This window comes from Ambystoma mexicanum, chromosome 8 (assembly GCF_040938575.1).
Source record: "Ambystoma mexicanum isolate Mex_15411 chromosome 8, UKY_AmexF1_1, whole genome shotgun sequence".
In the NCBI taxonomy this organism is placed as follows: domain Eukaryota; kingdom Metazoa; phylum Chordata; class Amphibia; order Caudata; family Ambystomatidae; genus Ambystoma; species Ambystoma mexicanum.
The window spans coordinates 1701180269-1701207113 of record NC_090929.1 but is presented as its reverse complement, the minus strand read 5'-3'; the positions used below and the strand labels follow the sequence as shown (position 1 = coordinate 1701207113).

Here is a 26845-nt window from a genome sequence, read left to right as displayed (position 1 = left end):
TTATGCCAGGTTATACAATTTGCTCAGATCCATGATTTGTCCCCCAGTTCTGGTGGGTCTCCTGGCCAGACTGCATGACTTAACACAGGCCTGGGAGATGCACAGGAGTTAGGGGTGCACCAGAGCTGTATCCCGGCCCCCTTCTCTTCTGTTTGTATATCAATGATCTCTATGACTACAGACTTCTCTGTCCTTCTGTTTGTTCGGATTAGTTCAGTGGCATCACTCCATGCGGTCTCATCCTGCTAGGAGTCTTGGTATCTGTGCTTCAGGATGCCAGTACCCCTCATCTTCGATGGTGGTGCCGCTTTCTGCCTCAGTTGCCCTTCCTCTCTGGCTCAAGGATCCACCTTTGTCGAAGCAACAGCATCCTCCGCACTGTCTCTGTATTCCACCCACCACATCTGCTTTGTACCCGGCTCCTCCTCTGCGCGGCTCCACGAGCCTGTGTTCCTCGCTCTACAGTGGACGTTTTCCCTCTTACTGCCCATTCGTCAGTTTCAAGTTCCTCCTGTGAATGGAAGATGAAGCATGATTGGTGCTGGCTTCCACCAGAAGGTGTCGACAAATACAGGTCAGAAACCTGGCCTTTCACATTAAAAGGGCCCTACACATAATTGCCCAGCTCACTTCCCATGTAATGAATAAACATGTCAGAAATATGGGAGCGGGAAGGTGGTGTGTTCTTTGCGCATTACTTGTCTCGAAGGGGTAGGGGTCAGCCCCAGTAGGATCCTGCTTGTCCTGCTCCCTGGGGAGATTATTGCATAGCAGGCTCACCCCCCTAGTCCCCAAAGGGGTGGCTCCCCTTTGGGGAGAAGGGGTCAATTCTTTGAATACGTTACATACGCTTCCATCCTGTCATGTTTAAGCCTGTCACTGCCATCAAATAATGGGAATAAAAATATACAGGTAAATTTTGCCCCAACCGCATAAGAGACGACTCAGCCTGAAAAGGTAGGTAACTGTACAGATGAGCTCAAAAGATGGAATGGTTTAATGTCCGAAGGAATTACCAGTGGTTATGAAGTGTGAGCATTTGCCAATCTTTGTTTCTCTAAGAGAATCTCCCCAAGTAGGAGGGGGTTTGGCCAGACGTGGGCCCCTTTGTTAGGTGGGCCTACTGAATCAAGCTCCCGCTCACTGAGGAGACCCACCAGTGCTAAGCAGCGTCTAAGACTGCGTGTGGTCTTGTGCAGAGGAGCTGTAGCCTATGAGAGCAGTGCCAATACTGATTTGAATTAGGTTTTTACAATTTTTGTCACTACACAGAAGAGGAAAAACATTATGGAATGCAAGACTTCTCAGAGAAATGTCCAGTCAGCGGAAACATTAGCTCAAGCCCTTTTTACCCATCACTTTCGTTGCAGTGCTTCCAATCCTCTTCACTAGCCTGGCATCCTGAGGACTACTAGATGCAGGTTTGGATGTGGACATCCTCCTCTGCCTCCTTAAGTAGGCGGGCTTGCAGGAATTCAAGGCCACCTTGCCTCGTCGGTCCAAAGTAGTTCTACTGGTTGACGTTTGACTTGTGGAGAGAATATTAAAGAGGCCTCTACACCTGAAATCTACAGAACGGGTACAAAGACCCCCATCCCTCACTTTTGGGGGCCGGCGGGAGAGTTTGCTTCACATGCGCTTCGCTCCTGTCCGTCTCTGCTTAATGAGCCAACGATTGGGTCGTCAACTCTTAGTTAGATCCTGCTGTTTTCTGCAGTCTATGGATCTGTATCTCTCCATGTGAAGGCACAGAATACTGTGAAGCAAAGGAACGAAAAGGCAAAGCTCAGATTTCATAACATGAACCCATCATAGTCCTAAAGTCTCGGTCACTCTCTCGTTCTCCCATTTTGGGAATTCTTAGTTCCTGCTTTGGTGGACGACAGGAGGAATTCAGAGCCAGGCCGTTGCAAGTATTTGCATCTCCTTTGGACAAGGGCTATTTCTTTCAACCCACCTCCCTTGCAACAGGGCCTGGGTTGAGGTTTTTAGGGGCATAAAACACCCAACTGCTGCACCTGTACCAGTTGGGCAATAGCACACTACCATTGGTCCCAATTATGAGAAATGTGTGTGGCTCGATCCCGCGCTCTCGCCAAGGTGCAGGAGTTACATTATGGAGGGTCATGCTTCCATTGGTGGGCTCATGTGTGCCTACCTGAACCGCAACTTGTGGAAGACAGTTCAACCACCTTACACGTGTCACCAAACGCACTTAAAGCAAAGAACATGCTCAGAAAGAAGAAACTTGATGGCTTTTCCTTTCAACTCACTCCAGTGCGAAGGCTTTGAGCTTCACCATCGACTGTAGCCTCTCTTAAGACACATTGCAAAGGAGACCCAGTCAGCCTCGTTCCAGCTCACACTTCTATGGGGAAATCAAGCCGTTCAGCCCCACCTCAAACCCCAGGACGGCCACCCAAGCCATGGTGCTCTCCCACCTGGATGGTGACAATGCCCCCTGGCAGGAGTACCAGCCAGAACACTGGCCCCAGTGACAGCTGGGCAGTAGGCTTCAGCCCACTTCATAACAAGACTGAAGAAATTCAGCCGCAGCAGCCCCAGACTCCAAGAGCTTCACAGATGACCTCTTAAAGACTCAATCACCTTAAAGACAGCTGGCATCCCCTTCAAAGCACCAGTGACCAAGACTCTGCCATACCTAGCAGAGAAGCTCAATGTCTCAGCAGACAGTTTAGTCACCAGGAATCAGGATACCACCAAATTGGAATTAAGGAAAAAAAAGAAGGCTACAAAGCAAACGCTCTCTTGCAACGCCCCACGCTCTGGAACAACGTACCTGGAAACATCAGGCTGGCACCTGTGAGAAACCTGAAGCTGACTCACTTACTAGTCCCTGGGGATCTGTCATCCAGGTGGCCAGGACACAGCCATCGCTATTAGAACCAGTTACTCGGGGTGGACTCGTGAGGGAGGATCACCAGAATGGGGGTCTCGGGGGGTTTAAGTGGGACATGACGGGTAGGACGCGGTATCCCCCTTCCTTATAACACCTTTTCCCCATCCTACCACGTAGGATACGCAAACACTCTACACCCCTCCTTTTCCAACACTAGCACTTTTGCACACCATGAAAGACAGGAAAAAAAACCAAAGCCCTCTACCCGACGTCCCAAGGCCACGGTCAGGCAATTGACCAGAACCGTGCACATCAGATGGCCCTTTCCCTTCGCCACAGGGATAAAAGGTGGAGCACGAGAGAACAATACCAGCAAGGCAGACCGCACAACAAGAGAGCTAACTCAGCACAGCAGTTCAAGAGGAGGAGAAAGACGGCCCGAACAAAGACGGCCCGAACCGAGAGGGTGACAAGGGGAGATGCGACCTTGCTCTTTCCGAACCAGGCATATGAAACCTCCACAGAAGGCATTGTAAGACCGCGAACAATAGTCTGCGTGTTTTGCAGCAGATGTCACTGTACACAAGGCCCTCCTCCACTGATAACCAAGCCGGGGGGAGACACTTGCCACCGTGGTACCGGCCTTGACTCCAGAGACAAGGAAAAGACAGCGGTTCATCACAGCCGGTGAGTCGATCACAAACAAACTGTTTGAACAAAAGCAGCAAAGCAGCTAATTGAAGAAAGTACAAAACTGTTTGTTTGATACAAGGGGGAAAACCAGCTACAGAGGAGTTAGACACCATGTGGGTGTTCACGTGAGAAACTCTGGGCGATTACCCTGTTGTTAAAACTACTATTACCAGAAGGCCTTGGAAGAAACGTGAGAAGGGGGTCAAAGTGGTCATACAGAGGTCTAGTAAAATCATCTGCACAGTCGAATGCCTTTGACCGACAGATGATTGTGAAGCTAAGGGAAGAGAATCCTGCATCGTAAAGTTTTCAAGAGTGAACCTGACGCATGGATGCTGATAAACAAGGGGCAGAGCCAAAAGTCACGATTAACAGTGTGTTGACAAGAGTGAACCCGGCAGAGGGATGTCCACAGTGAACTGTTTAAAAGGACATTAAGACTTGTGAATGGCACAGAGAAGATTGTGTTGAAAGCCGTAGTGGAACTGACGGAGGGAAGCTGCCATACGAGATGGGTCTGAGTCTGGAAGAGGGGGACCCAGGAGTGAAAAGACATCACCCAACGTGTATGCAGAAAGGAACTTTTGTTTATTATTTTGGAGCACATCAGATCCTCAGAGGCAAGAGACTTTTTGTAGAAAAGGAACCCCCGAAGGTTGTGCTAGAAGAGCAGAACTGTTGGCTCATGCTGGGAAAGCTCAAGCGTGTGCTGTGCACTGGAGTTTACCTTGCCCTATGCTCAAAACGTCAGGGAGGGAGACCCAAACTACAGCATCCTGACTTATTATTTGTGAACACTTTCAATCCTGTGAACCCTATCCAACACTCTCTGTTTGTATTATTTTTTTTTGTGTATGTTCATAAGAACTTTACAAAAGGTTGAAGAAAAGTAAGAGCGTTGACTACACAAGGGTGGGCCCCTCATCCATCTATCCTCGACAGAGTGTGTTAGAGAATTTTGATAGTTGCTAGGAGCCAAGTGGTTCGGTCTCCTCCGATCAGTCTTTTCCAGGCGATATCTTCGTCCCACCCACTTTCCTCTTGGCTAAGGTGCTTTACGTAGGCCAATCTCAAGTCTAGAGTTTTTGTGCATGACAGCAGTAAATGCCTGATGGTTTCCGTCTTGGCTTTACACAGTCGACACGTGCTGGAATCAGATAGGCCTCTAATGTATCGGATTTCATTGGTTTCAAGCAGATTCAACTTGGTCCTTAGCATGAAGTTGCGTGCCCCCCTGTTTGGGAATTTTTGGAGGTACAGCATCGGTTCGTTAAGTTTGGAAGTCGGCGGAGGCAGGTGAAGAAGGAGTTTGTTGCTGGATACTAAATCTTGAGTATTGATCCAGTCGAGTTCTTTCAGCTTCTTATAGACTCAACGGGTTTGTAGTGAGATCGTCTTTCGAGCACATGACTGAATCAAGTATGGACATGTTTTTCTCTTTCCAGCTTGTCAACATTTTGACCTTTCCAGATTCAAGTTCTTTGTTTAACAGTCCACAAATTTGCTCGCTCTCGTCCGTGGTGCATTTCCTGAATAGCCTGAGCGAGTTTATGTTGACTGTAGCTGTTAATGACAGTAAACTTAACTCCTGGCGGATTGCCGCTATTGATGTGGAGTTCGGCAGACCCAAGACCGTTTTCCAAAAAATGCTCTCCAATTTTTGCCAGATTTTTGCTGGAATCGTTGGCATAGCCTCGGCTCCATAAGTGATCGACGGGACAACTTTTTTCTTGTAAAATTCGATTACAGGGATGCAAGAAAATTTACCGAATTTTAAGTCAATGGCCTTTCCTTGAGATGCCAGTTTCTTTAGTTTGATTTGGAGGGCGCTCTGCATTGATAACTCATTTTTCGAGGAGTCCATCTGGACGCCTAGGTATTTATAGTCGTCGACCCTCTCGATCGCGTTTTTCTCCAGGAACCATTTGAATTTTTCTGAGCTTTTGTTTTTCTTCTGGCCTGCTTCCAATATTATGATTTTAGTTTTTTCTTGATTTATTTTTAGGTTGTTTTCGGCCGTGTAGCTCAAGAGATTGGATAACTGTCTCTGGAGACCGATCTGGGTCTGGTCTAGTAGTATCAAGTCGTCAGCGTATAACAGGTGACTTATTTTCGAGGATGCGAGTGACGGTGGAAATGTGTGCTCCAGGTCTTCTGAGGCCCCGTAGTCACCGATATATGCGAGAAACAGCGCTGGAGCTAGGGGGCATCCCTGTTTTACCCCCCCGTCCTATCTGGATTTCTTCTGATAGGGTGCCTCTTTGGGATAAGCGTACCCTAAGAGTGGTGTCCGTGTGTAGGGCTTTGATTGGTTGAAGGATCTCCTGTGGGCAGCTCCACCCCTCCAATTTTGTCCACAGACGAGACCTGTCGACTAAGTCAAAAGCCTGGGAAAGATCGATGAAGGCGATGAAGATCTGCGATTTTCTTTCCCAAGCCTTGCTTTTCAGGGTGCTGATCGCTAGAATGTTTGCTGCCGTACTCATATTTTTCTTGTAGCCCGATTGGAATTTGTCGTTGCACGGGGCTGATTCTGCCCAAGATTGAAAGCGATTCAGAAGCAGTCTCCCGAAGACTTTGCCAATGCAGTCCAAAAGGGCTATGGGGCGGTAGTTTAGAGGATCGGTGATGTCCCCCTTTTTGTAAATAGGGACAATAATGGATTTTGTCCACGAAGGCGGCAGAGATTTCTTTTTGGCGCATTTCTGGAAGATGGATGCTAACAGCGCGGCCCATTCTGGTCGATTTGCTTTCAGGTCGATGTTTGAGATCCCGTCCGGGCCTGCTGCTCTTGAGATCTTTAGTTTTTTAATATGATTGCTAATTTCTTGTTGGTCATCCAGGTTAAGCCAGTCTGTCGTCTGAGGTGTTTTTTCCAGGTTGGTGGTTGTTGCAGGGGCTTGAAAGACAGTGGTAAAGTGGGTGATCCATTTATGCTCCGGCATGGCGTTGATGGACAGGTTGTTATACGAGGGCGCCACGGATTTCGGCAGGGACGAGAATTCTTTAACTTTATTGCCGCAGATTGCTTTTAGCATTGTTTCCGCATCTTGTTGGTGGAGTCGGTGGCGATGTTCTTTCACCCAAGTTTTGTAGGTTGATATTGCCGACTTTCATTTTTCTTTATTCCAAGGATGGTTTCCCAGCTGTCTTTTGGTTTTGCGGAGTTCACGTCTTTTTGCCACCAAGGTAGTGTCGTAAGTGTGGATTGGAGGCCTAAAAAGCTGAACTTTCTGTTTTGGTTTCACCTCGTGTTTGAGTAACAGGGGCACGTAGTACACGGAATTAGGGCCCTCCGTACTTCCAGCCTCATCGCATTTTGCCTGCAAAGCTGTGACCGCTCGAGTTGTCAGGATTAGGCGGTTTCCACGTGCGTTTGGTTCCACTTCCATGGCGTACTGTGTGGGTTCTTTGAAGTGATTTGCTAAGGACATCGTCAGCTGGTTGTGGTCGCTGGCTATGGTTTTTCAAACCTCAAAGGGGTTTACTTTAGACAGAAGGGGTCTGGATACATAGATGTAATCTATGGTTGCCATTAAAGATCCCTGTTCCCAGGTCGGGAGGCTGTGGTCGTTTGGCAAGACAAAGTTCAGGTTTTCAAAGTTTCTCGAAGTCATTAGCGAGGACCATAGGCACCCTCTTTTTGCTGCTGTTGTTGGTTGAGCGGTTTCTTCTGGCATTCAAGGTTCATTTGTGCATTTGGCGTTCAGGTCCCCACAGATTATGATCGAAGAGACCTGGAGAGTTGCTTGAATCTCATCCACCAAATTTTCCATCATTGACAAGTAGGTCTGGTGGTTGATGGCGGCTGGGTTCCAGTAGGTATTAATCAGCGCCAGTTCTGATGGACTAGAAGAGGGTTTTTCAACCCATTCAAGTAATACTGCCAGGATTGAGAGGTTTGATTGCAGAGTGGACTTGAGTGTCAGCCCGATTCCCTGACGGCAGGCCAAGAGAAAGCCTGATGTTGGGCGTCCCAGTATCCCTTTGTTGGCTGGGGCCAAGATGGTGTCATAGCTATCCATAGCCGGAGTTTGCCTAAGCCAGGTCTCTTGGAGACAAATGATGTCAAATGAGGCTAAGTTTGCATTGCCCGTTGTTGTGAGGTGTAAGTGGCCTCTCGTGTTCCAAGAGCATAGGTGTAGCGAAGATGTAGAGTGGTCGACTTTCCGATTGTCGAAGGACTCAGCAAGCCGACCTGCGGGTTGCTATTTGTTCGATTGGGACAGAGCCTTTGGGAGCCAGGCCCACAGCCCCTGTAGTTTTGCTTTGTCTTTAGAAGTAAGGATTGGCAATAGGTTTTGCTTAGTGTAGGCCCTTTTATTTGACAAGATGCCACTAGGACTGCCTTATTATTATTTGATGGCCGTAGCTTACTCCCGTCTTAGATTTAGATTAGGCGATTTTCGAACCCGCATATACAGTTTAATAAGCACCCTTGAACCGTGATCACTTGTGCGTCTTTACTGTTGCCACCATGAGATCCTTACACTCCCTTCTGCTTACACTCACAGCTAAGAACTGAAGACCTTGCTCTTTGAGGAACATTACACCAACCAATGATGGCAGGCATGAAACGTTCCCTTGCCTTAGCCTGGAGACCAAGAGGTAGGTGACTCAGGGGATCTAATACCACCTCGAGGCAGTGGATCTCGGTGGTATGGGGAGGTAATCCTGAGGTCATCTTGCCTTGATCCCCAGAAACTGGCAGAGGACAGTCAAACTGCCTCATCACATGCAGGTTCCAGGGACCAAGCCCCTCCCTCATCCACTACGCCATCATGGCAGATCACCCTATGGTGCCAGATCTGCCAGATCCCGGAGAGCGACCTGCAGGGTAGTGGGAAGGTTTTCCTCGCATGCAAGAGAACACACATCTCTCCCCAGCCAGACTCAAATATACAACAATGCAAATCAAGGTTTTTCTTTTAAGAGACGATCTCTTCCTACTTGATGTCTGGATACAGTTACAAGTTCACCCGACACACTTAAAAGAAATACATTTAGCAGTCTAAAAAACCTGCAGTGATATGATATACGATATATGATATGACATTTATAACGCGCATATGCACAAGTGTTTCAAGGTGTGACGAGGCAAGGGAGGGGGACAGAGGGAGGACAGAGACAATGGTCTTCCTAGGCCATGTGAAATTGAGATCGCGCAAGTGCAGGGAAGGAGGAGGGGAAAGTACCAGGGGAGGGGGACAGTGCTGGACATGGGATCAAACAATAACAATAAGTGCAGACAGCAGGTGTCCAATAAGTGCAGGTAAGGGGACTGTAGGTAATGGACTCTGATGTCCTGCAAACACAATCTTTCAGACCTGTGACTTCCTGAACATCGGGAAACAGATGTGGAAAGCAAAGTTACATTTCCATTGATCCCCAGTGAACACGTTCCGCACATGGGAAACTATTAATTTTCCCACTCGCCCAGCATCACAAGCCAATCGGAGGAGTTAGAAAATGTACTGAGAGAGTTTCCATTTCTGATTACACTTCCTAGAAACACCACAGCCCAAAATGAGTGCAAGCAGCCTCAAGGAGGGTCAAAGAAGCATGTGCAAAATCCAAGATGGCGGTTAGTCCTACCCTAATCGCAGGTACACTCAAAGAAGTCAGCTAGTACCAGCTTTCACTCACTTAGTCCTCACAGGGGAATGACTTTGGTGGAAGACCCCCACAGGTACAGCCGGAGGAGCGAACAAACTATAAAAACAGTCAAGCTCAGTTACCGAGTGTGGGTTATAGAAGCTGAGTGCTCATGTGTGGAGAAGGCTGCAAGGTGGAAAGTGGCTGAAGAGCAGGCGGCTAAAAGATTGGAAGAAACTGGAGATGTAGTGGCAGTGGAAAGCTGAAGGAGGTAGATAGAGCTGAAAGGATGAAGGCGGTGATGGTAGCAAGAGAGGAAGTGGCACTGGGAGTGGAGAAGGAGGTGCTAACATCAGCAGCAGGAAGGAGGTGGTACCAAAGAGGGTGATAACAGAGGATCAGAGTGAGCAGAAGCAGGTGGTGGCTGTCAGTGAGGTGGTGGGTGTGTAGCCAAAGGGTGGCAAGGCAAAGGAACAGGACTGCCAAGAAAAGAGAAGGGGACAGCATCAGAACCTGGGAGGAACATGGACACAGTGCTTACAACAGGTGAGAGTGGTGTGGAGGAAGCAGAGAAGATCTAAGAGGAAGGAGCGTTCGAAGGAAGGCCACGGCATAGTTGGCTGTATACCCTACATATACCAGGAACAGCCTCAGATGAGAACAGTGATGCAGACCCACTGGCTGAACATTGCAGTTTGAGATTCAGATGTCTTGGAACCTAACAGAAGTGCAGCTTCAAGGTTGGCACCTGCGTTTTATAAATGTGTAAGTGCTTCCCTTTTGAGGTTGAAGTTCTGTGAAATAAACAACAACTCTGGGAGTGTACTTTATCATATTTAGGGATGGATTGCATTTTATCATCAGTTGTTCACCTAACAGGAGTTCTTGTTATTTTTCTTTAGTAAGTACTTCCATGTTAGGTGATCAATTGTTGCAATAACTCCATGACAGAAAACCATCTTTCAACATCTTCATTAAGCAAGCTCAGAAAAGAGCGGGACAAATGTGGGAGGAGCTACCTAATGGTTTGATGCCTTGAGGGCCATTCAAGGGATAGAAAGGCAAGCACTTCTTCCACAATGCCCATACCAGGAACAGCCTCAGATGAGAACAGTGATGCAGACCCACTGGCTGAACATTGCAGTTTTGAAGTTGAGATGTATTGGAAAATCACAGAAATGCAGCTTCAAGGTTGGCACCTGCGTTTTACAAATGTGTGTTTCCCTTGTGAGATTGAAGTTCTGTGAAATAACCAACAACTGAGAGTATATGTTATAATATTTAGGGAAGGATTGTATTTGAGCATCAGGTGTTCACCTAACAGAAGTTCTTTCTATTTTTCTTTGTTTAGTAAGTGCTTCCATGTTAGGTGAGCAATTGTTGCAAGGCAGATGGGGAGCAGGTGCAAGTGGATGTAGGTCACCTGGCCTAAGCCCTGCCCACCTGGCACCTTGTTGCTACTCTTTTTCACCACTTAGCAAGCTCTGCCCACCTGTTGCCTTCCTGGTTGCTGCTCTTTTTCCCTACTTAAGGAGCCCTCCAGGCTCTTTTCCTTTGCAGATGGGGAGCAGGTGCAAGTGGATCTAGGTCACCTGGCCTAAGCCTCGCCCACCTGGTGCCTTCCTATTTGCTGCTCTTTTTCCCCACTTAGCAAGCCCCGCCCACCTGGTGCCTTCCTGCCACTCTTTTTCACCACTTAGGAAGCCCCGCCCACTTGGTGCCTTCCTGCTTGCCGCTCTTTTTCACCACTTAACAAGCACCGCCCACCTGATGCCTTACTCGTTGCCGCTCTTTTTCCCTACTTAAGGAGCCCTCCAGCCTCTTTTCCTTTGCAGATGGCGAGCAGGTGCAAGTGGATCTAGGTCACCTGGCCTAAGCCCCACCCACCTTCATAGCCCTGCCTCTTCCTTCCTGCTCTTAACTCTTAGATCAAGGGCATCTCTCACCCGGGCGTCCAAAGCGACGGGTTGTTGAAGAAAAGGGCAAATCCTGTTTGGACCAGGAGGATCCAGGAGGACCCAGGGCCAACCCCCTGGTCAGACAGCAGCTAAGCATGCACCAACATGTGTTTACTCCCTCTGTCCCCACAGGCCATCCCCACCCCTTCTGGTCCCCCTGTGATGTTCCCCTATGCCCCCCTCCCTTCTCACACGCAGGTGTTGCCTGTTTTGCTCGATTCTTCTACCCTGCTCCCCCACACCCCTGCTCCAGCCAACTTCTGCAGGGGTCTGTCCTGATGCATTCTGGTTTCACCATCACCGTCTTGTGGCCAATGCTGGAATTGACTTTTATGGACTTCATTGATTCACGGTGCGTCATCCTTTCTCAACTCTCATTCTGGACTTCCTTTGCATCTTGTACTCATGGTGGCCCTGAATCATGCTGTTCTCATCTTCATTGTGAATCCTGGCTTGCAACATTATGGGCCTCATTCCGAGTTTGGCGCAAAGGGATACCGGGCACCGGTAAGGACACTGATATGATATGATTATTTATATAGCGCCTATACACAATGTGTTTCAAAGCGCTTCAAGGCAAGGAAGGGAACAAGGGAAAATACAATGACATTCTTATAGGCCATGAACAGTAAGGATGTGAAATTAACTATCGTACTCGGCCTGACGACATTTCAGATAGTGCAAGAGCTAAGACATAGATAAGGAGGGGAGGGGGAGAGTGGGAAGGAAATGGAAACAGACAGGCGACTACCATACTAGGCCTGACGACATTTCTGGTAGAGCCGGAGAAAAATAAAAGGTGAGGGAGAGGGGTGCCGAAAGGGAGGGGAGGAACAAAACAAGCGACTATCATACTAGGCCTGATGACATTTCAGATAGTGCTGGAAGGGTGTGGGGAGGAAAAAAACAGTAATGGGAGGGTGGAGGAAACAGACGAGGTTGCTATCATATTAGGTCCAGGGACAATTCTGATAGAGTAAGTGCATAGAAGAAAGTAAGGGGAGGAGATAGGAAAAGGGAGAAGGGAAAGGAGGAGAGAACAGAGAGTAAGCAGTCAAAAAGAGTGGAGTAGCAAGAGTGGAGAGCGAATACAATTGCAGAAGTCAGTAGTAACACAATGTTGCAAGCCAGGATACAAGATGAAGATGGGAACAGCATGATTCAGGGTCACCATGAGTACAAGATGCAAAGGAAGTCCAGCATGAGACTTGAGATAGAGTGACGCACTGTGAATGAATGAAGTCCATAAAAGTCAAATCCAGCATTGGCCACAAGACAATGATGGTGAAGGAAGGTAACGTCTGTTACATAGACGTCAATGGGCTCTCAACCGACCAAAAAACAAATTATTTTCGTAGATGCCAACTGACCCTTGCCACGTGGGTTTGGCCCACAATAAAACACCTTAATCTCAAGGCCATAAAAAGGTTTTGGAAAAACCTGCGAGCCGGGTAGGCTGAGAAACCACGTCCCGACGTTGCTAAAGTGATTATCCTTTCAGATGCAAAGTGAGCCTTTCCTATGCGTGCAACGTCATGACGGCGGTCTGCTGTGGTAGACAGTCACAGGGCTTTGAACTCCTGGGATTATTTTAGCTTTGCAGACTTTGCTATGGGTTGTTGCTTCGCTCTCCCGTGGGCTTTCACAACCATCCCCCATCGCCTCCAAAAAAGTCAAAGGGAAGATGTTGTCTCTCTAATGCCACTCCCCCAAGCCGGACATTAGGGGTTTACAAATCACTTAAGTTATATGCGCATCTGAAATGGTGGTCATTCCTGACATTTAGAATTAAAGTTTGGGTGATAAGAGCTGGTGGGGGATTTTGTATTTCAAATGCCGCCCCCATGCAGCTCCAACAGGTGACTATACAAATCTGCATCTTCCCTGGAGACACCATGGAGACAAACATTGACCCCGGTCACATTTTAACCTGTAATTTATTTCCATGATGTAATGGACAAAAGGTTTTTTTTTCTTTGGAACTTCATATTTTCTTTACATTGTGAATATTTACAAGTTGCAGGTTGATATCCCTTAGGGCTTCAAATGAATGGGCAGAAACAAGAGCGGAATGATTAGTCGTACATTACGGCGTGTGATATTTGGCAAGTCATGGGCTCTTACTGCCAAAATTGTCAGTCTCTAGAAAGGGGAAAAAAGGCGATTTTAGTGTTATTGGGTCATTATCACAAGGTGTTGGTAGGCCCAGTTCAAAATAATCATGAAAATAAGCATGCACCGGGCAACCAGATACACAGTTGTTTACAATTTGGTTACTTGTAATGCCAGACAATTGTATTTGCTCCATTACTACATATTTGCATTAATGATGCTTCAATATGTCAATAGAAAGTCACTGAGAGTGAACACAAGAGCTCAGAACAGCTTTTCCCCAGGCACTTCAGTACAATCCCACCACTTCCTAACACTGATTAGCGGCTAACTCAAACGTACAATGCAGTACAAACTTCCACTGATGAGATGAAATGCTTCCATGTCAAGCTAGTGGCGAAACAGTCAACTAAGAAGTCATCTCTATTGGGGCAAATTCACATATACACACATGCCAACATTCTAAAGCAGCCAGGAAGGAGATTGTGTCATGGGAAGCGGTAGAAATGATATTTCCTATCGGCTTGCATGGTGTGAGAATTATTTTAGGTGTGAGAAAAGGGGGGGGGGCGCAATATTCTGAATTGAAAAAAATCGGGAGGCTCCCGCCTCAATCAGGAGGGTTGACGGGTATCCTTATATACACTATTAAAACAGTTACAAAAGGTAAATCAAAGTGGCCTGTGTTTGCTCCTGATTCGAATGGAATATGTCCTCAATGTGGTCCACTCATGGCACATTGGGCCTCATTACGAGATTGGCAGTAACCCACTGAACGCACAATCTCACACTAAAGAAAATCTGCATTTTTACAACTTAAGATAGTGTTTTGGTGCCGGTAATCCCTTTGCACCCTATTTCAAGGTCCCCCAAGGGGACCCGTAACGTACATTTGGTCGGACCAAACTTACCTTACGGTTCCCGTTAGGGGACCAGGGCACAAATCACGGCCTTGGCATGCGCCGGGCTGTTATTTGCGACCTCCCCATTCCCATTGACCCCTATGAGGTCTCAAATGGGTATGGGGATTGCCATTTCAATGGTGATTTACCAGTCCCGCAAAGGTCGGAATAGGCCGGTAAGTCCCCATTGAACCAGGGCAGACTCGGTACCGTTATTGGAGGCAGTCATGGCGCTACCTCCAATCTCAGAATGAGGCCCTATGTGGTACTACTGACTTCTGCAATTGTATTCGCTCTCCCCCCTTGCTTCTCCACACTTTTTGATTGCTTACCCTGTGTTCTCTCCTCCTTTCCCTTCTCCCTTTTCCTATCTCCTCCCCTTACTTTCTTCTATGCACTTACTCTATCAGAATTGTTCCTGGTCCTAGAATGACAGCAACCTCGTCTGTCTCCTCCCCCCTCCACTTACTTGTTTCCCTCCCCAGACCCCTCTCCAGCACTCTCTGAAATGTGGTCAGGCCTAGTACAGTAGTCGCCTGTCTGTCTCCATTTCCTTCCCACTCTCCCCCTCCCTTCCTTATCTATGTCTTAGCTCTTGCACTATCTGAAATGTCGTCAGGCCGAGTACGATAGTTAATTTCACATCCTTACTGCTCATGTCCTGTACGAATGTCATTGTATTTTCCCCTTGCTCCCTCCCTTGCCTTAAAGCGCCTTGAAACACATTGTGTATAGGTGCTGTACGAATAAACTATCATATCATAATAATAGCCAGTTTCCAGAAGTCCAGGCAGCCCTTTATAGTTCCAGATGGTGGTTGAAGGAACAAGGATTGTTCAGGGAGAGTACGGTCAGCTGTGAGGGGAAGGGATAGAAGTCCAGGGCTCATTCGTCTGATCCGAGGACCCCCTTTCCAAGTCTCCTTGCCAGCTAAAACCAGCAACTTGGCCACTCATGAAGCTTGGAAACCACATTAGTCCAATGGGAGCCAGAACCCAGAAATCCAGTACCTAGAATGGATAAGGAAGGGGGATCCTGAGGCCTGCAACACCAGAGAAGAAGGAACCGGTGCAACCTCTTGGGATCTCTGATGTTAGAGCCCAAAAGAAGGGCCATGTCCCTGTATCCGGGGAGAAAGACACCTGGAGAACCTTGCTGTTTACCTTGCCTTTCTTTTGTAGGTGACGTTCCCTTTCGACTTTCGGTTGCCCGGTGTAAATACTCCTTACATAAATGCAGGAAATGAAACCACGTGGCCAGGGCATCCTTCTTGACGCCCCCCCCCCGCACCCGCGCCCCTCCCCCATCACAGCATCACACAGGACACTGATGATGTTGCTCCCTGCCCACTGTCTTCCCCTGCCATGTACCTCCTCCTCTACCTGTAGTGCTCCGCCGCTAGGTTGGCGCTCTAAATCGCCTACATGTTCATTCACACATGTGGCTAGGAAGGATTCTGATGAGGAGGAGGAGTAGTAGTAGTAGTACCGGAAAGCAGTATTCTGAGAATTAGTGCTTAGAAGCCAGAAATAAACTAAACTAGACATGCTGTTTGCTGGTGCTGAAATAATGAAAGCCATTCAGCTCTGGTCACACAGAGGGTGCATTTTGAAAACTAGCAGAGCATAGGGTTAGGGAAACTAGCAGAGCATAGGGTTAGGGAGAATTCTCCAGACTGGCTAATTTCCATTACCTACTGAGTCCCTCAGCAGCTTTGCTGGATTTCTAGGGTTTATTTTATTCACCTGGTAAGAGTGTGAGCCTTTTTTCCCACTCTTACATGTGTTTTTGGCTATGTGCTTTACATTTTTTGTGCTCATGGACTATGGAGTCTCACCTACTCCATAGACATCATCTTTTTACTGTGTGTCACACAGCACCTTTAGTGCAGTGACACAGGATTGTCTTTTTAGACTTTCCACTGTAAACTCCATTTTCTGGGGCTTACTACTGTCTCCCAGAACATGTAAAGTTACCGTTGACTTTTACTAGTCTTTTTAAATTTACAGACCCAGTAGAAACTATCTTCCATAGAGTACTGGAAGGGTTAATAGTTATCCCTTTTTGTCTGTTTCTCATGAAACATTATTTCGTTCCCCTTTCTCTAAGATTTGGCTGGTGGCAGTGGTATCTACCATTTTTTTCCTACCGCAGACTATGAAAATAGCCTTGGTACTGTTGGAGGCTATGCTGGTAGCCTCCAACTTTAATTCGCTGGACCCCTTTTAAATTTATTTGGTTCCGGTTGGGTTTATTCGCCATTTCTTTTTGTAAAGGTCTTTCTCGTGTTTTAATCTGCGCGCCAAACCAGGTTTTGTTCCTTTGTTCGCCGTCCTTTGGCGGTATTCTGCACAGACGCCCTCCTTAGGCGCCTGAGTGTCTGGGTGGACAGGATGTGAGGGAGGGGTTTTAGGCCCCCTGCACAGGGTCTCCTTGGAGACCCAAGTCGCACTCTTGATTGATTGGCTAGGTGGCTGTCCTGGCAGGACAGCCGCCCTGCTAAAGCCAGGCTGTGTGAATTGGGGAAAACTGCATAAAAAGCAGGTCTGTGGGACTGAGAAGGCAGAGTCGCCACTGGATCAAGAGAACCAAAGAGAAGCTGAAGGAAGAGGACGACTGCAACTACTGAACCTCCCGGTGAAGCCCTGCTGCAGGTCCGAATCGCCTGAAACTTCGACAGGGAAGATCTGCAAGGAATCTTCTCCCCTTGAGCTGGTGGGACCAACCAGTTCACCAAACGTCAAGCAAGGCCTCCCTCTCCTGGTCGAATTTGCTGTGCATCACTGCAGTGAACCGGATAGCCATGAGGACGGGACCCCGTTTGGGTTTTAAGGAGCACACCTTTTATTCGTCGCATTGCTCTGCTGCTGGTTTCTTCCCTGGGCAGTGCAGGACCTTCCAGTCTTCCTCCTTCTTGTCAGTCCGACAGTCGCTTCAGAACCGTGAGCCTGCAGGACCTGCCAGGAAATTCTGCATCAGCTACAGCCTCCTTCATTTAAGGTACTGTTCAAATCCGGTCGTTCGTTCTGTCCGACCGCAGTGAAAGTGTTGTAAATCTTTTGCTAATCCAAGGGCTTGTCCTTCTCTACTCTTTTAAATAACTTTTCTTCCGACCAACTTCGTTTCGAACACTTAGCAAAGACTTAACCGCAAACTTCTCTGAACTGTGTGATCCTCTGCAAAGACACTGAACCATTAACATTGACCCAGACCTATTGATTTGAATCCTAATTGTAGCAAGCCTTTCTAGATTGCCCTGCCTATTACCTCTTAGTGCTGCTTGATTTTGAATAACCTTATCTTTCTCTCCCTTTTTAAATTGCCGGAGTGCCATTTTGCTCACACTTCATTTTGAGCTTAACTTGTCCAGAAATGATTGGGTGTTGTGTAGTATATTAAGATAGTGATTTTCTGCTGCTTTATATTAGTGAACTGTTTTATAACTGATGGTGTAAATAAATGTATATTCTTCTGCTCAGAAACCTTGGGTCAGTGTCTGTTTGAACCATAGTAATTGTTGTCCTTTGTGTAACTATTGATACTGCTCACTTTACTCTTGAGATAAGTCTGGCTGCTCAGCCATCGCTACCACTTTACTGTGTAGTACAGGCTTGTACCAAAGGTGAATTTGTACTGTCACTTGTAGTCTTAATTGTGTGTGGTGTTCCCAAAGGGTACTGCATGTGATTCACCCTAACCTATCCCCAGTGAATGGTTGGACAACTGCTGCATCCAATGTGAAGGACATGTGGAGGATGCAACTCCTACCTGTGCCCTCTTACTCCTGCGCCTCGAGTTCTCACTCCATCCCAAGTCCCTTACCACTCCTACCTGTGCCCTGTTACTCCTGTGCCTCTAGTTCTCACTCCATCCTCAGTTCCTTACCACCCCTACCTGTGCCCTGTTACTCCTGCGCCTCGAGTTCTCACTCCATCCCATGTCCCTTACCACTCCTACCTGTGCCCTGTTACTCCTGTGCCTCTAGTTCTCACTCCATCCTCAGTTCCTTACCACTCCTACCTGTGCCCTCTTACTCCTGCGCCTCGAGTTCTCACTCCATCCCAAGTCCCTTACCACTCCTACCTGTGCCCTGTTACTCCTGTGCCTCTAGTTCTCACTCCATCCTCAGTTCCTTACCACCCCTACCTGTGCCCTGTTACTCCTGCGCCTCGAGTTCTCACTCCATCCTAAGTCCCTTACCACTCCTACCTGTGCCCTGTTACTCCTGCGCCTCGAGTTCTCACTCCATCCTCAGTTCCTTACCACTCCTACCTGTGCCCTGTTACTCCTGTGCCTCTAGTTCTCACTCCATCCTCAGTTCCTTACCACCCCTACCTGTGCCCTCTTACTCCTGCGCCTCTAGTTCTCACTCCATCCTCAGTTCCTTACCACTCCTACATGTGCCCTCCTACTCCTGCGCCTCTAGCTCTCTCCATCCTCAGTTCCTTACCACTCCTACCTGTGCCCTGTTACTCTTGCGCCTCTAGTTCTCACTCCATCCTCAGTTCCTTACCACACCTATCTGTGCCCTGTTACTCCTGTGCCTCCCACCTGTGCCCTCTTACTCCTGCACCTCTAGTTCTCACTCCATCCTCAGTTCCTTCCCACCCCTGCCTGTGCCCTGTTACTCCTGCGCCTCTAGTTTTCACTCCATCCTCAGTTCCTTACAACCCCTACCTGTGCCCTGTTACTCTTGCGCCTCTAGTTCTCACTCTATCCTCAGTTCCTTACCACACCTACCTGTGCCCTGTTACTCCTGTGCCTCCCACCTGTGCCCTCTTACTCCTGCACCTCTAGTTCTCACTCCATCCTCAGTTCCTTCCCGCCCCTGCCTGTGCCCTGTTACTCCTGTGCCTCTAGTTCTCACTCCATCCTCAGTTCCTTACAACCCCTACCTGTGCCCTGTTACTCCTGTGCCTCTAGTTCTCACTCCATCCTCAGTTCCTTACCACTCCTACCTATGCCCTGTTCCTCCTGCGCCTCTAGTTCTCACTCCATCCTCAATTCCTTACCACCCCTACCTGTGCCCTATTATTCTTGCGCCTCTAGTTCTCACTCCATCCTCAGTTCCTTACCACTCCTACCTGTGCCCTGTTACTCCTGTGCCTCTAGTTCTCACTCCATCCTCAGTACCTTACAACTCCTACCTGTGCCCTGTTACTCCTGTGCCTTCTACCTGTGCCCTGTTACTCCTGCGACTCTAGTTCTCACTCCATCCTCAGTTCCTTACCACCCCTACATGTGCCCAGTTACTCCTGCGCCTCTAGTTCTCACTCCATCCTCAGTTCCTTACCAATCCTACCTGTGCCCTGTTACTCCTGCACCTCTAGTTCTCACTCCATCCTCAATTCCTTACCACCCCTACCTGTGCCCTGTTACTCCTGCGCCTCTAGTTCTCACTCCATCCTCAGTTCCTTACCACTCCTACCTGTGCCCTCCTACTCCTGTGCCTCTAGTTCTCACTCCATCCTCGGTTCCTTACCACTCCTACCTGTGCCCTGTTACTCCTGTGCCTCTAGTTCTCACTCCATCCTCAGTTCCTTACCACTCCTACCTGTGCCCGGTTACTCCTGTGCCTCCTACCTGTGCCCTGTTACTCCTGCGCCTCTAGTTCTCTCTCCATCCTCAGTTCCTCACCACTCCTACCTGTGCACTGTTACTCCTGTGCCTCCTACCTGTGCCATCTTACTCCTGCACCTCTAGTTTTCACTCCATCCTCAGTTCCTTCCCACCCCTGCCTGTGCCCTGTTACTCCTGCACCTCTAGTTCTCACTCCATCCTAAGTTCCTTACCACTCCTACCTGTGTGCTGTTACTCCTGTGCCTCTAGTTCTCACTCCATCCTCAGTTCCTTACCACTCCTACCTGTGCCCTGTTCCTCCTGCGCCTCTAGTTCTCACTCCATCCTCAATTTCTTACCACACCTACCTGTGCCGTTACTCCTGTGCCCTCTTACTCCTGCACCTCTAGTTCTCACTCCATCCTCAGTTAATTACCACCCCTGCCTGTGCCCTCTTACTCCTGTGCCTCCTACCTGTGCCCTGTTACTCCTGTGCCTCTAGTTCTCACTCCATCCTCAGTTTCATCCCACCCCTTGCCTGTGCCCTGTTACTCCTGCGCCTCTAGTTCTCCCTCATCCTCAGTTCCTTACCACCCCTACCTGTGCCCTGTTACTCCTGTGCCTCCTACATGTGCCCGGTTACTCCTGTGCCTCCTACATGTGCACTGTTACTCCTGCGCCTCCTACATGTGCCCTGTTACTCCTGTGCCTCCTACATGTGCCCTGTTACTCCTGCGCCTCTAGTTCTCACTCCATCCTCAGATCCTTACCACTCCTACCTGCGCCCTGTTACTCCTGTGCCTCTAGTTCTCACTCCATCCTCAGATCCTTATCACCCCTACCTGTGCCCTGTTACTCCTGCGCCTCTTGTTCTCACTCCATCCTCAGTTCCTAACCACTTCTACCTGTGCCCTGTTACTCCTGCACCTCTAGTTCTCACTCCATCCTCAGTTCCTTACCACCCCTGCCTGTGCCCTGTTACTCCTGCGCCTCTTGTTCTCACTCCATCCTCAGTTAATTACCGCCCCTGCCTGCGCCCTCTTACTCCTGCGCCTCCTACCTGTGCCCTGTTACTCCTGTGCCTCTAGTTCTCACTCCATCCTCAGTTCCATTCCACCCCTGCCTGTGCCCTGTTACTCCTGCACCTCTCTTTCTCCCTCATCCTCAGTTCCTTACCACCCCTGCCTGTGCCCCGTTACTCCTGCGCCTCTAGTTCCCACTCCATCCTCAGTTCCTCACCACCCCTACCTGTGCCTGGTTACTCCTGTGCCTCTAGTTCCCACTCCATCCTCAGCTCCTTACCACTCCTACCTGCGCCCTGTTACTCCTGTGCCTCTAGTTCTCACTCCATCCTCAGTTCCTTAACACCCCTACCTGTGCCCTGTTACTGCTGTGCCTCCTACATGTGCCCGGTTACTCCTGCGCCTCCTACATGTGCCCTGTTACTCCTGCGCTTCCTACATGTGCCCTGTTACTCCTGCGCCTCTAGTTCTCACTCCATCCTCAGTTCCTTACCACTCCTACCTGTGCCCTGTTACTCCTGCGCCTCTAGTTCTCACTCCATCCTCAGTTCCTTACCACTCCTACCTGTGCCCTGTTACTCCTGTGCCTCTAGTTGTCACTCCATCCTCAGTTCCTTACCACCCCTGCCTGTGCCCTGTTACTCCTGCACCTCTAGTTCTCACTCCATCCTCAGTTCCTTACCACTCCTACCTGTGCCCTGTTACTCCTGCGCCTCTAGTTGTCACTCCATCCTCAGTTCCTTCCCACCCCTACCTGTGCCCCGTTACTCCTGCGCCTCTAGTTCTTACTCCATCCTCAGTTCCTTACCGCTCCTACCTGTGCCCTGTTACTCCTGTACCTCTAGTTCTCACTCCATCCTCAGTTCCTTACCACCCCTACCTGTGCCCTGTTACTCCTGCGCCTCTAGTTCTCACTCCATCCTCAGTTCCTTAACACCCCTACCTGTGCCCTGTTATTGCTGTGCCTCCTACATGTGCCCGGTTACTCCTGCGCCTCCTACATGTGCCCTGTTACTCCTGCGCTTCCTACATGTGCCCTGTTACTCCTGCGCCTCTAGTTCTCACTCCATCCTCAGTTCCTTACCACTCCTACCTGTGCCCTGTTACTCCTGCGCCTCTAGTTCTCACTCCATCCTCAGTTCCTTACCACTCCTACCTGTGCCCTGTTACTCCTGTGCCTCTAGTTGTCACTCCATCCTCAGTTCCTTACCACCCCTGCCTGTGCCCTGTTACTCCTGCACCTCTAGTTCTCACTCCATCCTCAGTTCCTTACCACTCCTACCTGTGCCCTGTTACTCCTGCGCCTCTAGTTGTCACTCCATCCTCAGTTCCTTCCCACCCCTACCTGTGCCCCATTACTCCTGCGCCTCTAGTTCTTACTCCATCCTCAGTTCCTTACCGCTCCTACCTGTGCCCTGTTACTCCTGTACCTCTAGTTCTCACTCCATCCTCAGTTCCTTACCACCCCTACCTGTGCCCTGTTACTCCTGCGCCTCTAGTTCTTAGTCCATCCTCAGTTCCTTACCACTCCTACCTATGCCCTGTTACTCCTGCGCCTCTAGTTCTCACTCCTCCCTGTGCCCTGTTACTCCTGCACCTCTAGTTCTTACTCCATCCTCAGTTCCTTACCACTCCTACCTCTGCCCTGTTACTCCTGCGCCTCTAGTTCTTACTCCATCCTCAGTTCCTTACCACTCCTACCTATGCCCTGTTACTCCTGCGCCTCTAGTTCACACTCCTTCCTGTGCCCTGTTACTCCTGCACCTCCTAACTGTGTCCTGTTACTCCTGCACCTCTAGTTCTCACTGCATCCTCAGTTTCTTACCACTCCTACCTGTGCCCTGTTACTCCTGCGCCTCTAGTTCTCACTCCATCCTCAGTTCCTAACCACTCCTACCTGTGCCCTGTTACTCCTGCACCTGTAGTTCTCACTCCATCCTCAGTTCCTTACCACTCCTACCTGTGCCCCGTCACTCCTGCGCCCTCCACCTGTGCCCTGTTACTCCTGCGCCCCTAGTTCTCACACCATCCTCGGTTCCTTGCACCCAGATGACCTCACCATCGCTGAATGACCCGTGCACATATGTACAAGCTATTGCCCAAGAGTGCAGATGGAGGGCTGGTGGCAGTGAGGCTGCGTGGCAGGGAAACCACTGCATGAATGGCACGTTCCACACATACCACACTCAGGATGTTGACCAGCTCGAAGACGTCCTTCTTCACTGCGGCTGCATTGGAGCCCTGCATCTTGTACTGTGGAGGCAGGAGAAGAGGTTCTTTGGTTAGATGAGGTGTCTGGTGCCCGCGGTGAGCAACACCACACGCGCCACCTCAGGGAGAAGGCCTTACCCGGTTATTGTCCACCATCACGCTCAGCTCCACGAAACTCGTCACGGGCAGCACTGCGCGCTTCCGCTGAAAAGGAGGGACACACATGAAATAAGAGCGCACCAAATCATTCTTTCAACACTTTTTTTGCTTCCATTTTAGTTTGTTACGCTGACAAGTGCTAAATTGGCTGCGTACATGTATGTATAAGACCCAATCCGCCCGCAGCAGGTCTGGAGTAACCCGCGTCCCTGTGGGGCGAGAACGTGGCCTAGGGGATCCTTGGGGAGGGTCAAAACGCATTCATATATGGTTGTGCACTTTACAAAACATGCACTGGCCATGCCAACACTTGGGGATCGCACTTCAAGAATTTGCATTGGAAATTCTGCAGCAGACCCCATCCCAGCTCCTCTGGGTGTTTCCTAAGTCCCCCCCCCCACCCTCTACAACACCTATAGCAAGCCACTCTTTGACATCCTGGAATCTCTTGACATCATGTGCACCAACTTTGCTGATAATTCACACATTCTCATCTGCATCACTGGCAACCACTCTGCGGACACCAGCATCATCGACAAGATCGATACCACCACCATCCAAAACTGGATGGCCTCTCAATCTTTGTGTGAACGACGATAAGACTAAACACCTCATTGCGGCGATGGTATCTCCATCCCAGTTCTCATACAAGTTAAAACGCAGAGAGTCTGCTTGGGTGCTGAACTCAACATGTCTAAGCACATCAATGCCTTGGCCTCCTCCACTGCATACAGGGCAAAGCTCATTCCCCTGAGCAGACAATTCCAAGTGCCACCCCCCCCCCCCACCCCATCTACTTGAACTAGAGCCTCTCGCTGAAACCCCATTCACAGAACTTTACTCGCTACGCCAAGATTCAAAAAGGCGAGAACTGGAGGGGTTCGTTTTGCTGTCGCTGCCCCCATCCTCTGGAACTCGCTACCACCTTGTATCACAGACAAAGCCTCCTACACCCTCTTTAAGAAACGAGTGAACACCTGGCTCTTCAATAAATATGAATACTGTTTTTATTCCCCAATTCCCCCCTCACCCCCATGCACTGCCTGCAAACTGTCGGTGATCCCGTTTTATTTTGTGCAAACACTGATCCCCTGAGCGTTACACACATGATCTAAACAGGTGTGAATTTGGCTGATCTTGCAGGTGGACCTTTGATATTTAGGGTCATTTACAAGGTTTCGTGAGGCTTCATGTTGTGCTTATGTAAATAAAGGGTCTAACTGATGTGAGCTATTAACACACTGGAAAAAGGAAAATGAATGGTTATTGGATGCGATTGCTAGCCAAGGAGAAGAGCTCCTTCAGAACCCTGTGAGGGTGCTACGAAAAATCAAATAATTAGACTGGGCAAAGACCACAGAAATGGCGGCAAGGAAGAAACTGCCTGCCTGTATACTCTATATTTGGCATCTTAACGCCACAATTGTATAACTGATTATTTACTGTAATTATGTAACCTATCCTTAAGCGCCCATTTACCCCTGGGTCTGGAGCGCTATACTAAATAAAACAAACAAACAAACAAACAAACAAATTAACCCTACGCCCACCGCATAACACAAAAAAACTAAAATGAGGACCTCATCCTAAGAGCCAGGTTAAAACCACTAGAAGCAAATGAGATTCTTTACATCAGAGGTGTTGCATTGCCAGCACTGCCAGCACTGCCTAGACAGGACACAACGTCCCGGCAACAAGAAACTATAGGGCATTTGCGACTTTCATATACAGGAACGTATTTGATCAGACTGCGATACCTAAAGAAGTGGTTTGAAAACGACATTCAACCAGAGGAGGAGACCTGGTGGCACCGGCTAATTGCTGGAGACAGACCCAGTTGGCCGATTGCAACGGCAACAATTCTCGAGTATATTGTCAATAACCTGCTAAGCCGGAAACTGCTCTGAGAGAATCAGACTTTGACACACTAACGACTGAGTAACAAATGTTGAAAGTGTTGAAAACAAGCAAACTTACGTCACACACTTCACTCTTTCTTTTGTAAAAATCTCTCGTTGATTAAATAAAGAAAAAAAAATAATAAAAAAATAAAGGGTCTTATTGTTCTATACCGAGCCTGGTCATGTATTGCCATCTGGGAAGGGATGGTGGGAGCAAGTCAAGTGAAGGGCTTCGCTAAAGTGACATCTTTTCTGTGCGAGGTCTTGTTTTCTGCTCCTCTCCCGTGTGCATGGACCACAGCGGCTGCACCGCGAGTACATGTAGCAACGCATGTTTGTAGACATGAACTGCAATGTGAAAGGGGGCCTCTTGAGGCACCGCTACCCGAGCACTGGGGACCCCCACCGCCGACCTCCAACCTTAGCCAAGCCTCACTAATGACTGGCAGCAGCAGGAAACTGCTGAGGAGCAGGGCCACAAGGCACCCCCCATTCGGAAGCCCCCCCCAAGGTATGCGGAATGCGGGATCAGGCCTTTAACATTGGCCCCATGTCCATTGGGACACTGTAGTATCAGAGCGGTTACCCCGCACAGCAGGTCACGAACCCATCCCTCGAACTCTGCTATATTCCGATACCGGTCCTGAGGCACACCCTCTCCCTCTGCTAGGCCACAGCTGAGCAGGTCAGTCCCAGGTCACCCTAAGGCCTAAGGCCTTGGACCTTGCGGCTGAGCGTAGCCAACAGGGTGATGCTCCCATCAGAGACCCGAGACTTCCTGGACCCAAATGACTTGCCTGTAACCTCTGCCTACATACTTACCCTGCACCTCTGAGCGGGCATTCCTTTCTCCGTAGTAATGTTGTGTTACCCAACATTCTTACCCACACAGCTGCCCTGGTGAGAACTAGCCCTGATCACTCGCCCACTGCATCCCCGGTGAAAAGCGAAGCAATAGCCGGCTTGCCTAGATTTGGGAAGGTAATGCCAGCCCCCAACCCTAAGACCAACAGAGTCCACCGAACAGAGACCGGATGGAATCTGGTTGTGGTAGGTAGCACGGACACGTGCCGCACGAGGCGGGGAATCGTAGACTTGATGCGCTTGCTGGGGCTTTCTCTGTATCTGGGACTTTTGGCCTCTACGCTTCGAGCACCGGAATGGGGTGTGCACCTCAGTAGCTCATTCATTCATGCAATAACTGAGTCATTCATTTATCCAAGCATCCATCAGTTCATGGTTTCATCCAGTCACCAGTTGTATGCGCTTGAGTAGCGCTTCTCAATTCTGACTGGATGGTACCTACTCGGTACAGATCATGTCTGTGGAAGGCGGTGTAGGAACCGTTGATCTCTTGATAGGAGTCGTTCACGGCACTCCTGGTCTTCTCCGGCCATCCACCATCAGTGCTCATTACCCCACACAGCGAAGGCCCCTTGTGCACATCTCTCAGCTGATAGAGAATGTGCTCTCCTCGCGATGAAGACTCCATCGGCTCAATCCCATAGCTCTGCTCGTGGATGTGGAGAACTCCTCTGAAAGACAGTGGCAAGCAAAGATATGAAGAACAGTGACCGGCTCATCGTCCATTCAACAACTCCACCCAGACCATGCCAAGAACTCCCTCCCGGGGTAGCACAGAGGCAACTAGCCGGGCCCGCTATGTCTACCGGGGGTCCAGCCTTGGATCTTCCAGGGACCTCCTGGTGGGCTTCAACTAGTTGCCCGTCAATGACAGAGCACGGATCACGCTTAGGATTCCAGTTCTGGAGCTTGTTGGACTTGCTCTAGATCAGATGCGGAAAGGGGGGCCCCGGGGGGAACGCGTAGCGTTTCCCCCCGGGGAGTTTTTTGGCGCTGCACATGGCCAGCG

The 26845-nt window shown here is 49.2% G+C and overlaps 1 protein-coding gene across 1 annotated transcript in view; it reads right to left on the bottom strand.

Annotated features, from left to right (window-relative positions):
• The window catches only part of LOC138473339 (disintegrin and metalloproteinase domain-containing protein 9-like), a 526235-nt gene that overhangs the window by 269704 nt on the left and 229686 nt on the right, over window positions 1-26845 (bottom strand). Inside the window, exons 6-8 of the mRNA XM_069612014.1 lie at window positions 26279-26507; window positions 23051-23116; window positions 22883-22954 (exon numbers count right to left, since the gene is read on the bottom strand). Coding sequence (XP_069468115.1) covers window positions 22883-22954; window positions 23051-23116; window positions 26279-26507 — 367 coding nt within the window. The remainder of the gene's footprint in view (window positions 1-22882; window positions 22955-23050; window positions 23117-26278; window positions 26508-26845) is intronic.